At 47.0% G+C, this 17,546-nt stretch overlaps 1 protein-coding gene across 3 annotated transcripts in view; it reads right to left on the reverse strand.

The window, feature by feature from the left end:
- Nucleotides 1-17,365, reverse strand: part of LOC8036272 — a 29,695-nt gene extending 12,330 nt beyond the window's left edge. The window contains exons 1-12 of one of the 3 annotated variants that reach the window (XM_042294091.1): nucleotides 17,189-17,365; nucleotides 12,467-12,587; nucleotides 11,427-11,653; nucleotides 8,915-9,195; nucleotides 7,209-7,357; nucleotides 6,174-6,363; nucleotides 5,732-6,019; nucleotides 4,535-4,628; nucleotides 3,307-3,479; nucleotides 1,404-1,667; nucleotides 509-550; nucleotides 350-426 (exon numbers count right to left, since the gene is read on the reverse strand). In XM_042294091.1, the coding sequence (XP_042150025.1) occupies nucleotides 350-426; nucleotides 509-550; nucleotides 1,404-1,667; nucleotides 3,307-3,479; nucleotides 4,535-4,628; nucleotides 5,732-6,019; nucleotides 6,174-6,363; nucleotides 7,209-7,357; nucleotides 8,915-9,195; nucleotides 11,427-11,653; nucleotides 12,467-12,585 (1,904 nt within the window). In that variant the 5' untranslated portion in view covers nucleotides 12,586-12,587; nucleotides 17,189-17,365. Of the gene's footprint in view, nucleotides 1-349; nucleotides 427-508; nucleotides 551-1,403; nucleotides 1,668-3,306; nucleotides 3,480-4,534; nucleotides 4,629-5,731; nucleotides 6,020-6,173; nucleotides 6,364-7,208; nucleotides 7,358-8,914; nucleotides 9,262-11,426; nucleotides 11,654-12,466; nucleotides 12,588-16,833; nucleotides 16,929-17,188 lie in introns of those variants that run through there. The other 2 variants (XM_029976088.3, XM_042294090.1) reach the window with 2 other exon arrangements.
- Nucleotides 17,366-17,546: the final 181 nt, after the last annotated feature.

The raw sequence follows: 17,546 nt of genomic DNA on the forward strand, positions 1-17,546 counted from the left end.
AATTAGGGTTGCGTTTGGTAGCCCTTGAAAGCGTGTGCAGCCGACGTTTGCACAAGCTTTGCGGGGTAGTTCCCTAGTAGTGAAAGAGGATGCAACGCAATGTTTCCAAGGAAAGCAGTCATTGGGCAATGGTATTTATAATGGCCCGTTTTTCTGGTGCTGGCATGTTAATTTAGTCTGGAAACAAAAATGCTTTGGCTACAGCGATGCAAATTTCTGACAGCATTCGTCAGGAGTTCTGCGAGCAAATAAAATTACTTTTAACAAATGCAACATTAATTAAAAAAAAGAAAAAAAAAAGAAGAGGTTTTGTTTTTGTAAAAGATGTAGAAGCTAAAAAAAAAGCTACCTCGACCTGAACTTGTGGTCACTCATCCTGGTCACGGGTATAAACTCATCTTCAGCTTTCACGGGCAAGTTACAGACCTGCACGAAGGAAACACAGTCAGTCAAGTTTCAGCAGCCACAAATTCCTATTTCTAAGAAAAAAAAAATAGTGATGTCTCACCGGACATATTAATGAATCACTCCCATAGTGCTTGCAAGAAATCTGAAAAGGAAAAGAAGCTGTTACGTTTCACACGATACCCAGTGGCACTGCAGATATCATCCTCTTCATTCATAAACAGAAAGTTGCGGGAAATTAAAAGTTTGGCTGTGGGGCTTGAAAGTTGAAATTATCGAAAAGCTCGGAAGTTTCTTCAAAAATAAAACAATTCAAAAATATGTTCTAGAAGTATAATACAGCGGGTAAAAAAGAGTATGGCTGAAACAGTGAAGCAAGACCCGACACTCTCCTCTTCAGCCCAGTTGCACTCGAAGGCACGGAAGTATACAGTGGAACTCGACTCGCGAATAATTCAAAGTAACACGCAGGTCCTGTCCTATGTGTTTGTAGGAAGGAAACTCCCGGTAATTCAAACCTTACATTATTCAAACAAAGTTCTGATCCCCCTCGGGTTAAAATTAAGGAGATTCCATTATATACCTTCTTCACAAGGGCGCCGCCGTCTTGAAATATTGACCCGTCCAATATGGGAGAAAACATTTCTTTTGTCGTCTCCGTGCCAATAGAATACATTTAGAATATAAGCGTAACTGTCACCCATTCTCATCTTGTCTCTCCTCTATTATTTTACTATTTGCAGGTTGAAATGTTTTATTAGTTTTTCGTCGCCCACAACGGATATGCCTACCGGGTGGCTGGGGATGAGAGTAAGCGAAAAAGGTCTATGGGTTCAGTTTCCCGGAGTGGCAAAATGCTATGACGCGTCTCCTTTACTGCGCATCACCGTGCACGCTAGCCACAACCCGATACGAAGGACTCGGGTACCATCCATTCATCCATTCACACACGTAGCGGGCTTGTCTTTAAAATCCAAACGGGGGCTTTTCTCGCTCACCTCGACGCAGTTGCGGCAGAGCAGGCAGCGGCACGAAGGGTGCACATGCAGGTGGTCGTCCGCCATGTCCTCCAGGCAGATGGCGCACGAGTGCCAGGCACGGTGCGGGGGCAGGCCCAGTGCGGGCTCCGTCCCCTGGCTGGCTCCGGGCCCCGTCCCTCCCTCCTCCCCCTCGCAGGGGGGCGGGTCCTCGGGGGGACCCAGGGCAAAGGCATACACTGCACGGTCGTTGTCTCCGACGCAACGGACCGCCATGTCGCCGTCCTGACGCGGAGCACAGAGACAATCGCCGGTCAGAGAGTGCCAGGCACGCACAAAATACGAAAATTATTTCTTACGCCTTATTCTTTTATCGTGAGCTCGAAATAATTTTAACAAAGTTACAAGGAGCCATTTCCTGTAAACGGTAGATAGGTTTGATATTGCAAATACTGACTGCCCAATAGGCGATGCTAGTGCATTCTCTCGTTGCTAGCGTTTACACGCGGTTGCCATGCAGTCGGTCACACTTGAGGAGAATTGCTACCCTAAAATTACATATTTTTAGAAAAAACATACTTCCCTAATGTATTGTGGCTCCACAACTAACAGTGGATACTAGTGCAAATTTTTATTGCAATATCTGAACTATCTACGGAGGAACAAAACATTTTCAATCAGCCGACGATGCAAAATCGTACATTCTGCAAATGTGAACAATTCATGTTTCCTATTTCCTAAGTGCTGTACCTCTGCATTGGTACGCCCTAGAACGATGATCACACTCTCGTTGGAAAGAGCATTTCTTCGCAGTTTCAGTACATTAAACGTCTTTGTTCGAGAGTAAACACTATTTGGGCAAGAACGTCGTAGGAGTCCAGCTTTCACGTGGAAGAGGCTATGCACATGGACAAGAATCTAAAAGCTTGTCCTGATTGAACAGAAAACAAACTAAAACCGACATTCAATTACAAAAAGTAGCATAGTTTCGTCTGCTTTGCTTCTTGATGATGCTTGCCCCACCCACAATTGCCGTGGCTGGTTAGTGTATTGCAAGCATGTCCGATTCCTCACTAGTTTCATGATCAATGTCCACATGCTGACAACAAAATGACACTCGAAGAAAGCTATCAAGGCTCGGACTCTCTCGGCAAAGCCATGCAGGAGATTGGGTGTAAGCAGAAGGCACCACCTATGCTCTTGGTGCCTTCAGTTTCTACCACCACCTGTAAAATCAAATGTGATGTTGAAACTTCAAACAGGTTTTTCCTCAGTTTTACTTTTTTGCAGCAACTTTCAGTTTAGGAAATCAATCATTTCAATAAATTGCCCAATTTATTCTTCGCTATGGATGTTTCTAAACTGAACTTTAATAAGGAATGTGGCTGGATATTTATTTTTCTAGTGTAAAAGAATAGATAGCCACACTTCCCATATGTTCTAGTTGAACCTGAACCTTAGAAATGCTCAATGTTTTTAAAGCAATTTTATATGATAGATTTCCTCTTTAACTGAGGAGACTTACATCAATGGCTGTAAACCTCCTCCTATAGCTTATCGGAAAATTGTCCTACAGAGATGGAACTTCATGCAGTGAGTTTAGGTAAGGATTTAAATAGACCCTCAAAATTTCATCAATATTGAGTGACTGGTTTAAAAGTTGACACTTGAAGGTGGTGTCACCCCTTAAACCCAATTGTGTGAACTAGTAGTTTGAGCCTTTTGTATAATAAGCACAGAGAACACGACAACAGAAAAGACGCCACAAGTGCTTTGATAAGCATGCTCTTGGTGCTACAATTTCCGTGTTGCGCGATAACCAGCTCCGTTAACCGCTTTATTTATCACTCTAGTTTCTTCCTCCTTCCAAGGAGCACTCGCGCCCGAACGCGCGAGCGAGCAAGCAACGGGCCCAAGAACTCACCAGCACCCTGTGGACGAGGCAGTCTGCCACCTCGGCCAGGGCCACCCCGTGGGGCGGCTTCTCCTCCATCATCTCCTCCAGGGCCTGGCTAAGCCGGGACACCCTCTCCTGCTTAGGCACCCGCACCAGGTAGCGGGTGGGCACTCCGGCACCCAGGGGTACGTACGTCACCACTGGAACGACCACCCACCGCCATTCACGTGCCACGTCGGCGGAAAACAGTTTCTTGACTCGTCTTTCGAAGTGAATTCGAGAAGAGAGGCTCTCCCGTCGTCACCTAACCCCACCCCATTTAATCCCTCTTCGCGGCCCCGTTGGCAACGACAGTGCAGTCCTTAGATAGTGAGGCTGCACACTAAAGAGTAATAAAGAGATTGTTGATCAATCTATGAACCGTTCGAGCTCTTGGTCCACATTGTCTCATAAAGTTGGATCTGGGCGTTTTGAACCCTATACTCGGCATTGACTATTCCGTGCTGCATTGTCGAGGCTATTATTGTAGCATCCACGGTGCCACGACCCCGCGCTGCTGCGAGAGCTCATGATTTCATCTTGTGTCCCCCCCCATTTCCACACACTCTCGCGCGAAGGAGACTCCAAACAAAGCCACGCGCTTGCGCAAGTAGCTTTGACTGCGCTAGAGCACTGTGCAAGCTATGCTAACCTAGCAAACATGGCACAAAATAGTTGGCGCCGAGTATAGACTCTCGGACCATGAGAGTGGGAGGTTTTGAGTGATGTTATTTCTGGCACGAAACTTTGCAGGGATTAACAATGCAGGTAAGCTAGTTGCCCTACACCTTCTGTGCACAAAAGATGCACTTGCCAGTTCAGCCTCAGCCTGAAATAGTCATTTGTGTCGCAATCGGTCAGGACGAAACAGCCTAGCCGAGCAAGGAAGAGAAAAGCCGCCTGGTAATCAGTTGCTTCCAAACACGGTCAACTTCAAAGCTCGATTACCACGAAGCAAGGCACGAGCAATCCCCAAACTAAAGGTCCGTCTAACAAGAATGGCTACACGGATACACTGCAACTTGAAGACGGAAAAAAGAAAAATCGAAATGGATACCTTCCACCCTGCTCCACGAGTTCCGTACCCAGTGGTGCTACCGTCATGCTTCGTTTCTTCGGAACTGTCTTTTGAGCCGTACGTAGGCCCATAAACCCAAGAATTTCGAAATTATGCGAGACAGCTGCAGTCCTGCGAGCCCACTCCTCCTCGACTCACCGATCTGCCTCTCCATGGCATGGGGCAGCGGCACGGGCAGGTACATGAAGGGCTCGTAGGTCACCGAGACGTGCCCACACTCGGAACACACTACCTGCAAGTCACAACCGGAGAAGTGCTCATCACGAGCGCCAAGTTCACAGCACACCGTCACAGGTGTCACAAAAACAGGGCTTCTCCCCATTTGTGGCACTTGCGAAATTGCTCGCTCGCATGCAGCAGGGGTACAAAAACATATCTTCAAAAGAAATTTATTTCTCGTCTTACGTGTCCCTACAAAAATTTTATTTTTATTTAATCTCGAGTAGACTGACTCTTGGTGGGTTCTATTAACAAAGATAGTGTGAATCAGCAGGTGTTCTGCATCTGTAACCATAAACATGAAAAAAAAAAAAAGGACAAGCTGATTTCTATTATGTGCAGCTTATCAGTTACTCTCTCCTGCTTCATATTTTTCTAGGCTCCTCAAAAAGAAAATTCTTGCATACTTTCCTATAAGCAACACAAAATATATGAAAGGTTCATCCCCCGTGCGATCAACAATGTCCACATCATTGGATCTTAACATTTTTGCTTCCAGATTCCGGAGACGTCAACTGCAATTACGCGACTTCCCACTCGTCGATAAACCAAAATGCCACCGTAAGTACATCAATTTCCTATGCTGTTCCAACCCATTGCTTGCTTCCTTACAGCCCCCGACAACATGCTGCCATTGCAGGTTCTCAAAAGGCGTTCCCAAGGTAGCCCCATGGGTTCCCTAAGAACTCCCAAACATCCAGTACCGTTCCAGCCCCCAAGTAAAGCCCCCACTGATGCACAACTATGAGCCAAATGCCAGCTAGATTTGTCATTGATGCAGCGGTTCTGCACTGCTTCGCTGCGTCAATGCCAAGTCTATCTAGGAGGGGTTGCTTGGCTGTCAAAAAAAAGTTTCAGGTTCCTCAGGCCAGCACTATAGTCACTGACAAAATGAGAAGAATAAGGAGGAGCTTCAGTTGTTCCACCCCCAGCAGAAACTTCCCACCTTCAACAATGCTTCGCCATCTTGTGCGCCTCGAGCGCACGCGCAAGCAGCCAAAGAATGGAGGAAGGCACGGGGCGCATGCTGCAGGCAGGGCGTTCGCAAGACCCGCCCTGCCATTCCCGCCCTATCAGTAACTAAAACGAGCAAAGAAAGCGAGGAGAAACACTCACTGTGCTCTGGAACTGCCCCTGGAAGGTGTCCACAACGACGGACTGGTTGCGGGCGGCGTACTGGGCCCAGGCCTGCTGGGCGCACAGCTCCTCCCTGGCCCCTCCCAGTAGGCCCTGCCGGGACTCCCAGGGCCCGCAGGAGAGGCGGGGCCTCTTGGGGGAAGAGCCTCCGTCGGGCGATGCACCCCGCACGCGAGCGCCTCCTCCCCCGCATCGCAGGACACGCCCTCCTTCCCGGGGACAGGACACATCCCCTTCCTCCGGGGCACGTGCAACCAGACTGGGGCCCTGAGAGGGAATGGGCAAATACCATCGGATAACAAAATTCGCAGGGTTGCGCATCGTCCGAGTAGAATGCCAATGCGCTCGCAGCTGAACACGAAATCGAGAAGAATCAAATTTTGCCGATGTCCTTCACGAGTTGAGCAGAGAGCTTTCCCACCTTGCTATCCTTGGCGAGGTCTTCGAGGGAGGGCAGCATGCGACGTCGGCCAATGGCGGCCACCGCCACGGCGGCTGTGGTGGCCGGGCTGTCCCCTCCCACAGCTGTCTCCACAACAACTGCACTCTCCTCTGCCTCAGAATACTTGCTCTCGCACAACGGCTGCACCTCCTCGGGGAAGGGACGCAGCCTGGGGTACAAAGGGGCAGAACCTAAGGAGTTGTTCCCTAGATCTTGTATAGGGAAGTGGTTTCATACAAACTAGTCACACTGTTCCCTAGTCTGTTTTCCCGTTTCCACATATAAGGCCCGCTTCAGACGGAACAATTTTCCCAGAGATTTCGGGGTTGCTGGCAAGTTGTTCCCTAGCTTTCCCTAGATCCCCGCACTGCAACACGAATTACTGGGATCGCATCCGGCTCGAAACGGGCGAGCAACCCTGACAACTCTGAGACATTTGAAGCGGCAGCAGTCAATCAGGAATGCTGTATTTTCATGACACTCCTGCAGTGGTGATGACGACTACTAAAGATGGGGTTTAACTTAGTTCTGGTTTGAAATGGATCAATTTCATGACTAAATAATTTTAGGGAGACGAGTTAGCATTCTCAAGGCCATTTACAGATATAAAAGCACGTCTTTGTGCATAATTGTGTTTCTAAATAGTGTAAAACATTAAGATTGAATGACGATGATGCCAAATCGTAGCAATTCAGTTGCTGCGTGTGATTGCCTAGGGCCCGTGTTGCAATGCCAAGACTGAAGCAGGTCCAGCTATCTACCCCTAGAAGTTCTTCTCTAGAAGCCAGCCATAGTTCCCTAAAGCCCAGTAACACTCTTCCCTAAAACTTCTATAGAAGGTTGCTCCAGAGGTGCCAGGAAACAAAGACCTAGACAGAATATATGACAAACTCCACTCATGTAAAACAATAACCAGCCCATTTATTATGAGCTTGCATAGGCTATGAACAGTGCGAGACAGTAGCAAAATGAGGTGCTTTTCGGTGTAGACGCACAACTACAAATGATACAGACCTGAAGCTCAGGTTGTTGTCCCAGGAGCCTGCAGAGTCGCTGCCCTGGGGGGAGCCAGTGTCCTCTACTCCGGGGCTGGTGCAGCCGGCCCGATTTGTTTGTTCATGCAGGGTGTCAAGGAGCAGGGTCAGAAACTCCTGGCAGTCATGCTGGAAAAACCAAAGCTCACTTTAGAAAGCCTCATGCCACCAACACAGAACTTTTCATTTCGGGCACCAGAAATATAAAAAGATTGTAGGGAAAGCTGATTTAAAGCCTCGATTAATTCATACACTAGGAAATAATTCCAAAATGATCCAACCATTCGAAAGTAAAATCACATTGTACAATGATCCAACCAATCTAAAGTAAAACCATTACATGATCCAACCATATTAAAGTAAAATCACTTATAGTTCACTACTCCAAAAATAATAAAGTGGAACATCCTTTCTCAAAAGATTGTAAATTCCGATTTTCTTTTTTGTAACATGTCCCTATTTAGCACACTTGTACAATCGTTTCTCTTTGACCCGAGATGATATAAGGGGGGACAACACCTGGGAATGTCAATTTCTGAACTGCTCACGCACTTGGCGGGGCATTGGCAGGTGGTGTTTGTAGCCGTATAGAAGGAGGGCGTACAAAGTTTCAGCCCTGTGAACCAATCTTAGGAAATACTATACCCACAAAAAGAAGTAGAGCATAGCTTTGCATGGAATCTGCTCAATGAATCTATCGTTGAGAAATGGTGTTGATAACCACATATTTTAATGTTGGAATGAATACTGGAATACCTGTTGCCAGTTCCTATATAAATTTCAGAAAATATGAATTTTTCAAGTAAAAAAAAATTATGAAAACAAATATATATCTTTTTATAAAATTTACTAAGTTTTGCTAATTAAAAGTTTTCTTAATAAAGGATCATCAAATTGCAAAATCTAAGTTCATAGTAACCGGCTCCATAAAATTTTGGCATATAAGCCACAAATATCAAGTCTTTCAATAGTTTCATACAGAAGCAAGTTTTATTAAGGTGGGATTTATGCCAAAAATTAGATGGAAGAAACACAAATTCAAAGGGCCCGAACTTCTACCGTTTCTTTAGCATAAGTGGACTGAAAGTAATTTATAAAGAAATAACTATGCACAGTAAACAAATGAAACTTTCCGAGAATGCTCTCTAGATGTTGGCAGATGTAAATAGGGCATTTTTCAAAATCAACTTTTTCTGTAGAGAATGTTTTTTTTTTTTAAGCAGGGGGGGGGGGGGGGGGGTAGTGACCCCCTTTACACATTAAAAGAAACTTGAAAATTTTTATGCAAGAAATGTTATTTGCACATGCGCGTTGCACATGCATGTGTTTGTTCAATATTGCAAACACAGACTCTGCAGTAGAGCTGTAAGGTAATACAAAAATTAATAGAATCTTAATCCTACGGATGAAGTCGGGGCAGAATGCGCAGTGGCAAGATGGGTATATTTGTCTCCTCGGGATTAACTGATTAGCTAAATTAAGTGTGATGCAAGTCTACTAAATTTAGCTGCCGTGCGACAATTTTTCGTGACACTCTTTTGTAATGTGACGCACTCAATTCGTGGACACCCGCCCTGTAACACTCTGTGTGAACGAAGAAATCGGCAGCGTGGGTTAGCTCTTGACCTCGCCCCTAAACCTTCAGTCTCGAGTTCCGGCCGCGTCACCCTCACCCCCCAGGCCCACCTGTCTGCAGTCCCTGAACTGCGGGCAGGAGGCCCCCAGGGCCTCCTTGAAGAGGGCCGGCCGCAGGCAGGCGTAGGCCCCGCTCCACACCTGGCCCACAAGGGAGGCCAGGCGAGCCGTGAGAGAGTCCCGGCCCACCCCCGCCCGGGCCCCTTCCCCGCCGGGCAGGAAGAAGCGCACCAGCGGGCCGTTGCTCAGCAGGCACTGCAGCCCCGCGTTCATGAAGCACGTGTTGCCCAGGTTGCGCAGGCCGCACACCCCAGGCAGCGAGGACTCCGGCGCTGGAAGGCGGTCGGGGCGGGGCACGTCAGACAGGGCCTCGCAAAGCGCCGCCTTCCCCGCTGCCGCTGCACGGGACGACCCCGCCCCGGTCAATTTTGGCCACCCCAACACAGATGCAGCGCAATACGTTCGCAACGATAACTAGAAAAGCCCAAAAAATGTGATCGTTTTAACCGATTATCGTTGTATCTGGACTAGAAACTCAAGAAACCGATCAGTATAAGCAGCACATTGTTATAAGCGCGCTACCACGGTGCCTATGGAACGTGTCTTCGACTGGTACGTTTACCGCATTAAAAGAAGTGTAGATTTCCGTCCGATGACTTCAAAGAAGTGTCGCATGCCTGTTCTGGCGCAGGTTGCCCTCTTGCGTGACAGTCCACAAAAGCTTCGGCAGCCACGAGTTGGACGCCGTGACCACGGCAACACGTGCGTTTACTCGCGATTTTTGCAGGTACCGCGTCTACGGCCAACCCCCCAGGATTGCGACGTCCGACGGCGCGACACTCGGGCCTTTGCGACGTCATTCTTTTGGCACTTCGGGACCACTTTTGGTGCACGGGCAGGATAGGGCCCTAAACACGCCAGTCAGAGATCCGTTCCAGGAGTGCTACGGACGGGGACCAGCCCCTGACAAGATGGGAACGGCAAGGAGGTCTTTCGACTGCTTCGCCCGCCTGCATTCAAACTTTGCCGTCTCCCGAGCCTTGAGCACACGGTCAAAGCGCTGCGGAGGAAAACGAGTGCGTGCTAGATGCCGGGCATCCGGGAGAGACGCCGCATCGTTCTCGTCCCGTTAAAACAACTACAGAAACGAACGGCTCGTCTGCTTCTCCTCTTCTACTCGTTTTTATTTGTGGCACTACTTGCATTCTTGCAATGTTTACCTAAGTACCCAAACCGACCGTTCTGAATGACTTGAATTTTAAGAGCTGGTTCGGGCTTTTATGTCCAGCGTGATGCATTTCGTTGCTACACTTTGAATGTGACAGGTGACCCTCAGTTGTTATAGCGACCCGGCATGGTACCTCGTCATGACCAGTCGTAATGCAGTCAGCCGTACTCGAAACACAAATGTCTGAACTAGCCGTAATGAGTGGCAGTAAAAATTGAGCACCGAAATATCCTCGCACGGACAGCCGAAAAATTCCATTCCCAATGTTTGAGCATGCACGAAGGTGGTAGTCTCTGAACTCGTATGAAAAGGACATCCTTTAGATACCTAAAAATGTCCCGCACAGGAGTCCACCGTGTATGAACAAGATAACGATCGCATTTCTCTCGTTGGCATTAACTACAAATAGATGGCCAAGGCATCAAAAACAAGGGGACACCGTCAGGTTGTTCGTAATGCCAAAGGCTGTTTATAATGCCAAAAGCGGTTCATAATTTCAAAGGCGTGCACTTCAAGAGATCCTTCAAAGCAGCGGCGCAAGCTCCGTCACCAATATTGTTCTACGAAAATATGACCCACTAAAACTCCCGAATGTCAGTGTTGGACACTGTTCAAACCGGTACACCAAACACCACAAAAAGAAGCTTCCAAAGAAGGCCACCAACAGTTTCTTCCACTTTACACAAGAGCGAAGCAAAACCTAAGAGTATGAGCACGTTGCTCCTAAACAAAGCTTCCACCAAATAATTTTTGCACTGCACAAGCATGCATGATTGGCAGGGGCGCCAAAAGTTTAGAGCTCGCTCTTGTAGCTTCTACTACTCTCGAACTCAAAGAAAAAATGAAAGTATAGCACCAATTCCGAAAATCTTGCATACACAAAAGCCATGACTAAAGGACTGACCAAATAGGACACAGTAGACACAGAGCACGGCATTTGCTGTACCGGAAGGGCAGGTTTCTAGGTTTTCCTCCGGTTCTATTTGCTTCAAGACATTTTTTTAGCTGGGGGGAAAACTATTTTTGCTTCTGTCCTTGGACAGAGGCTGCGAGTGCACTCAACGCGAGGGTCCGGACAGCCAACCACACGCTCTGCTGGCCGTCGTCAAGACCTCCACTGTTGTTATCGGACCCCAATCTCCCAAAAACAAGAAAGGGTAAGAGACGACAGCGAGGAGGCAAGCCATTTGTGTGGTTGATGTCGTCACTAAAAACAAATGCACACACTTTTAGAAGCGCGCAGATTTTCTATTTGCCGTGCTCCATTTACACAACCCTTTAGAAAACAAGAGGTTGGAGCTGCGACGAGAGAGAGACCTCGAAAAAGGGGCCCACCCTTGACGTCGTGCAGCAGCTCGTCCGAGGCCGTGAAGAGGGCCGAGTGCACCGGGGAGGAGAAAGGCGGGGGCGGTGCCACCAGGTCTGGGCCCCCCATGCGGGCCCCCCCCTCCTGCTCAGGGGGCCAGGGCTCGGGCAGGCCCATCTCCTCGCTCCCGCTGCTGCTGCTGGCGGGGCCGCTCAGGGGCAGGTCCGCCCCCCGCTCCGTCTCAGGCGACAGGCTGCTGCTCGTCCGCAGAGGCCGAGACGAGAGAGACAACAGGTGTAAGGGGTCAAGGAAATGCAACGGATCGAGTGATACTGCGACATACCGAGCAAGCGCCCACCCAAAAATTAAAGATAACCTAGAAAAAAAACAGCCTCTCTTAGATTTTTGTCAAATGCAAAAAAGGCAATGCCTTGCGCGTTTCTGCGCCCTTGAATTAGGGCTAGACTCAACTTTTGTCGATGTCTGGGCTCCACCCGTACCAGTCGCCAGCAAGAAAAAAGAAACCGACGTCTTTAAAAGTGACTCTTCCATTGCCTGCCATACATCTCTGCGGAATGTACCTTCAAATTCATTCTCAAATAAAAGATATTGTGGGCCTGCACGTTAGAGCAGGGGTTCTCAAATTTTTTTAATCTCGAGGAATGCCTTTCTTTTTTTGACGAGTAATCGAGGACCTCCTCCTAGTCTCGGCAATGGTGCAGTAAAGCAGCCCAGAAGCTTGCAGACCTTGTAGCAATAAGGTACATCCTAGGGAATGTGTGGCACATAGTCACGCATAAATGGATGGCTCGGATCTTATCAAATAACGCTTGAACAGGAAGAACACTTTACTTTGGGGCAGGGATGGCCGAGCGAGTTTTGGGAGCTTAGGGAACCCCCAGGGGTACTCTGGGGAACTCCTGGCTAACCCAGTTTGAGGACCCAGGATTTAGAGCATATAACACTGAAACGGTCCATCTCGCGCAAAGCCCGGAGCCCCATTACCCTTCTTTCCTGCCATGCGGGCGAGTAGGGTGACGCGGCGTCACCAGTGGCGTTCGTCCCTCACCAGAAGAGTGGTCGCAACCGGATGCATTCAATGAGGGCCTTGGAGGAGACGGCGGAGGAAGGCTCGCACGAGATCAGGCTGTCGCTGGAGGCTGACGTCGACGGGACAGACAAGTCCATACCTGGACCAATGAAAAAAACGAATGAGGTTTTATTTTAAAAAAAAAGCAAGAAAAGTTCAATTTGTGGTATGGAGATTTAAAGTCGGAAGTTAAAGAGGCACTAATGTGGTTTCTGAGATTGTCTATTTATGGTCATAACTCAATCTATGGGCATACATACATTTAAGCACCAAAACAATTTGGCGGGAAAAAATAAAAAAACAACATCAGATCGCCCAACAGACAATTGCGAATGATTGCTTTTCACATGGCAGCCTACCAACGGCAGACTGATTTTTGAATGTGTGCAATTCGGGCGCAGGAAGAGATTGCTTGCGATTGGCTGTTACACGTCCGATGGCACCCCCTGGCTTCTACGCCATTTGTGAAAGGAAAATTGAATGCGCATCACTCTAATCTCGGGATTTTTGGAATTCTTAGAGGTCGTAGATTGAGTTATGACCATAAATAGACAATATCAGAAACTACTTTAGTGCCCTTTCAAGGCTGGTTCACACGGGCTCTTTATAATAGTTTTACGTCTGCCCTTCGGGACAAGAAAGCCGTGCAAAGTAAGAACTGCAGGAGCATATGACTGTGAGGACTGCCCTTCAAATTGTTTTCCCCTTTCTTTTCTACCAGAATAGTTGATTACTTTGGATGCATGTATGTGGTTAATGCCAGGTATGTAAAGGACCTTGCAAGCTTCAGCTCTCCTTACTCAATTAAAGTAGAAAAAGAAAGCAATGAGAGTGTAAGAAGTTTGCAATTACAAAAAGAAATCTGCTTTCCCACAACAAAAAAAAAATCCTCAAACATAAGGGAAGGATATATTTGAGCACCATCTATTTAAAAGTGAAAATGCAAATCACCCTTCAACAGGAAAGTGAACAAAGGATAGAACACCAGTAACGAAAGGAATATTCAGATGTAGTAACACCCTAACTGTTATCCAAGCCTCAACATTACATCTCCAGGTCAGTGCCCATAATTCCGACTTCAAAAAGTAATATATCTTTGTCGGTGTAGGGTGAAACGTACGGAAAAAGTATGTCAAGTGCAAAGTAACTGAGAGACCTAATATTTCAAATAAAGCAAAAAAAAAAAAAAAAAAGAATTGAAGAAATGCACCTCAACAGACTTTCAAAGCAAAGTATTTTTTTAAACAGTTTTTGTTGGTACTATCTCATTCCCACCAAACATGTTCAATAAAAAAAATTAGTGCATTATATTTAGTTGCTAAAAAATGTCAGCATTTGGGTAGGGAAGCAAAAACTTGCTATAATTAATCAAGTGGTTCATTCGACTGAGGAGATATTGGTGGTTTACATCGCAAAGTAACTAATGTTCCGAGAGGGACAGCATAGCACCCTCAGAGCGCCGCAAGTGACCATGTTGCTCGGGCCCCAAAGCGGGACGCATATGGGAAGGGATTATTGTGCTGCGAGACTTGATGAAGTTTAAATTTGGTAACAAATCGGATCTTTTTATTATTTTGTATACACCGTCCACATTGCTTTTTCTTGCCATTTGCATACTGTTTGGCATGCACATCTAATACATTGGGTTGGAATATTTCTTTAGTATAGTACTTATTTTTGTAGATTCTATGTCCATAGTACTGTTCAGATGTCATATGCAAATTAACCTTCAGCTTCATCATCTTCTCTGCCAAGCATATTTTGTACCTTCATCAGGGAAAGCAATTTCTCACTGGTGCAATATTTTCATTTAACCGCACATTTTTTTTTTTTTTAAATTCGGGGTTTGGGGCAGCTGAAGCGGGACAAGACGTCCCACAAGCACGCTGGAGGGACAGCAAGACCATGGCCGGAAAAGCGGGACCTGTCCTGCCTAAATCGGGACGTCTGGTCACTTGAGCCATAAGGGAATCTTGATGATATGGAAGGGGCCCTGTTTCATCTCTTCACACACAAAATTTCAGAAACAGACTTTGACAGCCACCACTGAAGTTTTCTTGGAACACTCCAGAATGCACTTTAGCTAAAGCAAAGGCATGCTTCTCAAAAAACATACATAGCAAAAAAATAAATAAAAAAAGCCAAGGTTCATTTGTTTTAAAGATTGATTTCTCTACTGCCGATTTTTGTTGTATTTTTTTAACCTACTTTCACGGCTTCGTGTTGTGACCGCCAAGGGCTGTGAATATCTGATTTGCTCTGAAAGGCTAGAGAGTGAACCTGCCGCCACAACTTTCTATTCTAGCCGCTTAGTGCCGTCGATTTCGCTGGATTCGCCAATATCTAGAACTTGCTATGTACCTCGAATCATCCATTAATATGCTATCCATTTAGGACATGCTACCTCTCCAGATCTGAAATCAGGCATAAAAGGTGAGCTGAAATTAAAAAATTTTCTATGCATTAATGACAGAAAATGTTAAAAGGAGTCACCAAGTTCTAAAGCAATAAAAAAAAACAAAAAAAACGACCAGTTAGCTAGGATGCTGCAATGTACGACGAAGCATGGGAAGAGTGTCAGAGGAACTACAAAGCTAACTAATTGACTGCTTTCTCCTTAAAGCTATCTCCTCTCTCTCAGTTTCTACGAGGATAAACGCTGGGAGGAGTAAAGCCAAGGTATTCTGGAAATGTAGTAGTAAGATTGGGCAGCTAAAAAAACTGCCCGAGGTCCCGCTTGAAAACCTGCTGCAGCAAATGACATTCCACAGCTGGAAAAAAGCTTGGGCCATGATTATGTGGCAGTACACAAAGGCTTGTGCAGGCTATCTTTGTACTGTAATTAGCACGTAAAAATAGGTAAAAGCCATACTAAGATTAAAAATAATAGATACATACTTTCCACACTTCGTTCAGTTTATGCGAGGTGCTAATGTTCCACGAGTGATGTATGGTGCCAGGAAATTACTCACTTCTTATCTACGCGCATTTAATTTACTCCCGCTAGCACTTTATGAGTATAAATAGCTTGCATAAACATTAATTTGTCAATGTTTGTGATGGCTTTTCTGTTACACGTATAAAAAGTTAAGAGTACTCTGAGGCAATCAATGAGTAGCAGTAACGTGGAATGGCATAAGCTATTATGTAGTTACAGCGAATGAGAGCAGCTTGAAATGATTATGATAGAGCAGGGCCGTACCCAGAAAAAAATTTCGGGGGGGGTTTTCGGGGACAACGGCGGCCATTTTGAAAGTGTCTATTGTCTTATTTTCGCCTATGAATCATGTGCATCGGTGGCATATAATGGAGAGTTACAGCAAACCGGAGAACCGGTTCCGGTTTGGTACCCGGTGGCCGACCGGCGCCACTGCGCGTGCGCAGAGGTGGAGATTAAAATCGGCTGGCTGCCAGTGCACCGACCAGGGCCGTACCCAGAAAAAAATTTCGGGGGGGGGGTCAGAACCCCCTAACCCCCCCCCTGGTTACGGCCCTGCTAGAGCACTACATCAACGCAGTTTAAAGCCCCAGGTAGGGATATTAATAGCACCCCATTCAGAGGGCGGTGATTAGTTTTAGTGGTGTATACTTAATGTCAGTGCCACGGTCTGTTGCCACAATCAGTCTTCGCTGAAGTAAGATTCCTGCTGCGTGCTGAGCAACATGTTGCCAAGAAAAACGATTTCGACATCCCAGGGTCACAAATTTACAGAAGCCGCGATGTGTGTTGACGGCTATTTTTAAACAACCGCAGTGTCGCAAGCGAGGGGAAGCTGTGCCCGATAGATCGCACTACATTCACAGCTGTCAAGATCAGAGTATGTCGGTCCACATCCAAATCACGATAACGACATACTTTGGTCGGTACAAATTAAGCTTCTTTTGGCGGCCTCTCCAACAAAACCATCTCTCTGGTTTTTGCCTAACGACAAGCCCTTCCATTTTCTTACGTAAAACGCTCTTTCATAAGGGACGTTGAAAAGGGAGGACACAACTTGGACGGTCGATAGCTTTCATAACCGCAAGCTTTCACAGCTCCAACCCTCACGCGACAAGAAAAACTATGACGCGTTGAGCAGCGTCATTCCCAGACGAACGGCACAACACACACACGCAAAAAAAAAAAAAAAAGAACCTAATTGAAAACCACGCGTGTAATCCAGTTCAGGTATACATTGTGTCAGCGAACTAACTGCGTTCTCGGCCAAAGCGTGCGGTATCCGAAACGCAGTCCACAGCTGACGACTCGCGCCCTCGAAACCGCACGGCCGTTAAGAAAAAAACGAGAAATGAGGCAAGATTTACAAGGTTGGAAACAGGAAAACAAAGACGTAAGGAAGACGCACCTAGAAACCACGACGTTCGAAGGCCAACAACGCCAGCCGCGAGTGCCTTGGCTTCCACCAGAGACTTCGCACGCGGAAAACGACAGACCCCAGTGTTTTTCGAACGTCGACGTTCGAGCTAGCCAAACTCAGCAGCGACAACGTAGCGATTCGGCGCCCTGTATTTACATTGTGTTCTCTGACAAGCAACACGACGGCGGAACCGCACCGGTGCAATGAACTGGCGGTAGGGGGGCCGCCGGGCGGGCGGGCGGGTGCTCTCGGTCGCGCCGGCCAGGGGAATAATAGCGTTCTCGCACCTAGGCCTACCAAAAGCGTCAACCGCTGCCCTGCCGGCCGCAGTCGGCTCACTTACCATTAAAAGAGGCTACCTAGATGACGGCTCGCTGCTCCCGGATCCCGCATCAGATCAGTTGTCGTGGGAAATCACCGCGACGCCGGGGAAAATACGGCTACAACGCTCGCTAAGAACACACACAAACAGAAGCGCGCCTTTCATTCCACCGCGTACTCTTCTCCTCGGGTCGGTGTCTCGCACGGCTGAACCGAAGAGGCGATTCGTGCCGAAGAAAACCAAACACCAAACTTGTAAATGAATGAGCAAAATTAGTCAAAATGAGCCATAGCGTATTTAGATAAATTGTAAAAAAAAAGGAAACTAATCGCGTAGTTTTGGTTTATTTTAAGTAACTATTTGTCTCGCCCACTTTTTT

This window comes from Ixodes scapularis, unplaced genomic scaffold (assembly GCF_016920785.2).
Source record: "Ixodes scapularis isolate PalLabHiFi unplaced genomic scaffold, ASM1692078v2 PGA_scaffold5__190_contigs__length_132052651, whole genome shotgun sequence".
NCBI lineage: Eukaryota > Metazoa > Arthropoda > Arachnida > Ixodida > Ixodidae > Ixodes > Ixodes scapularis.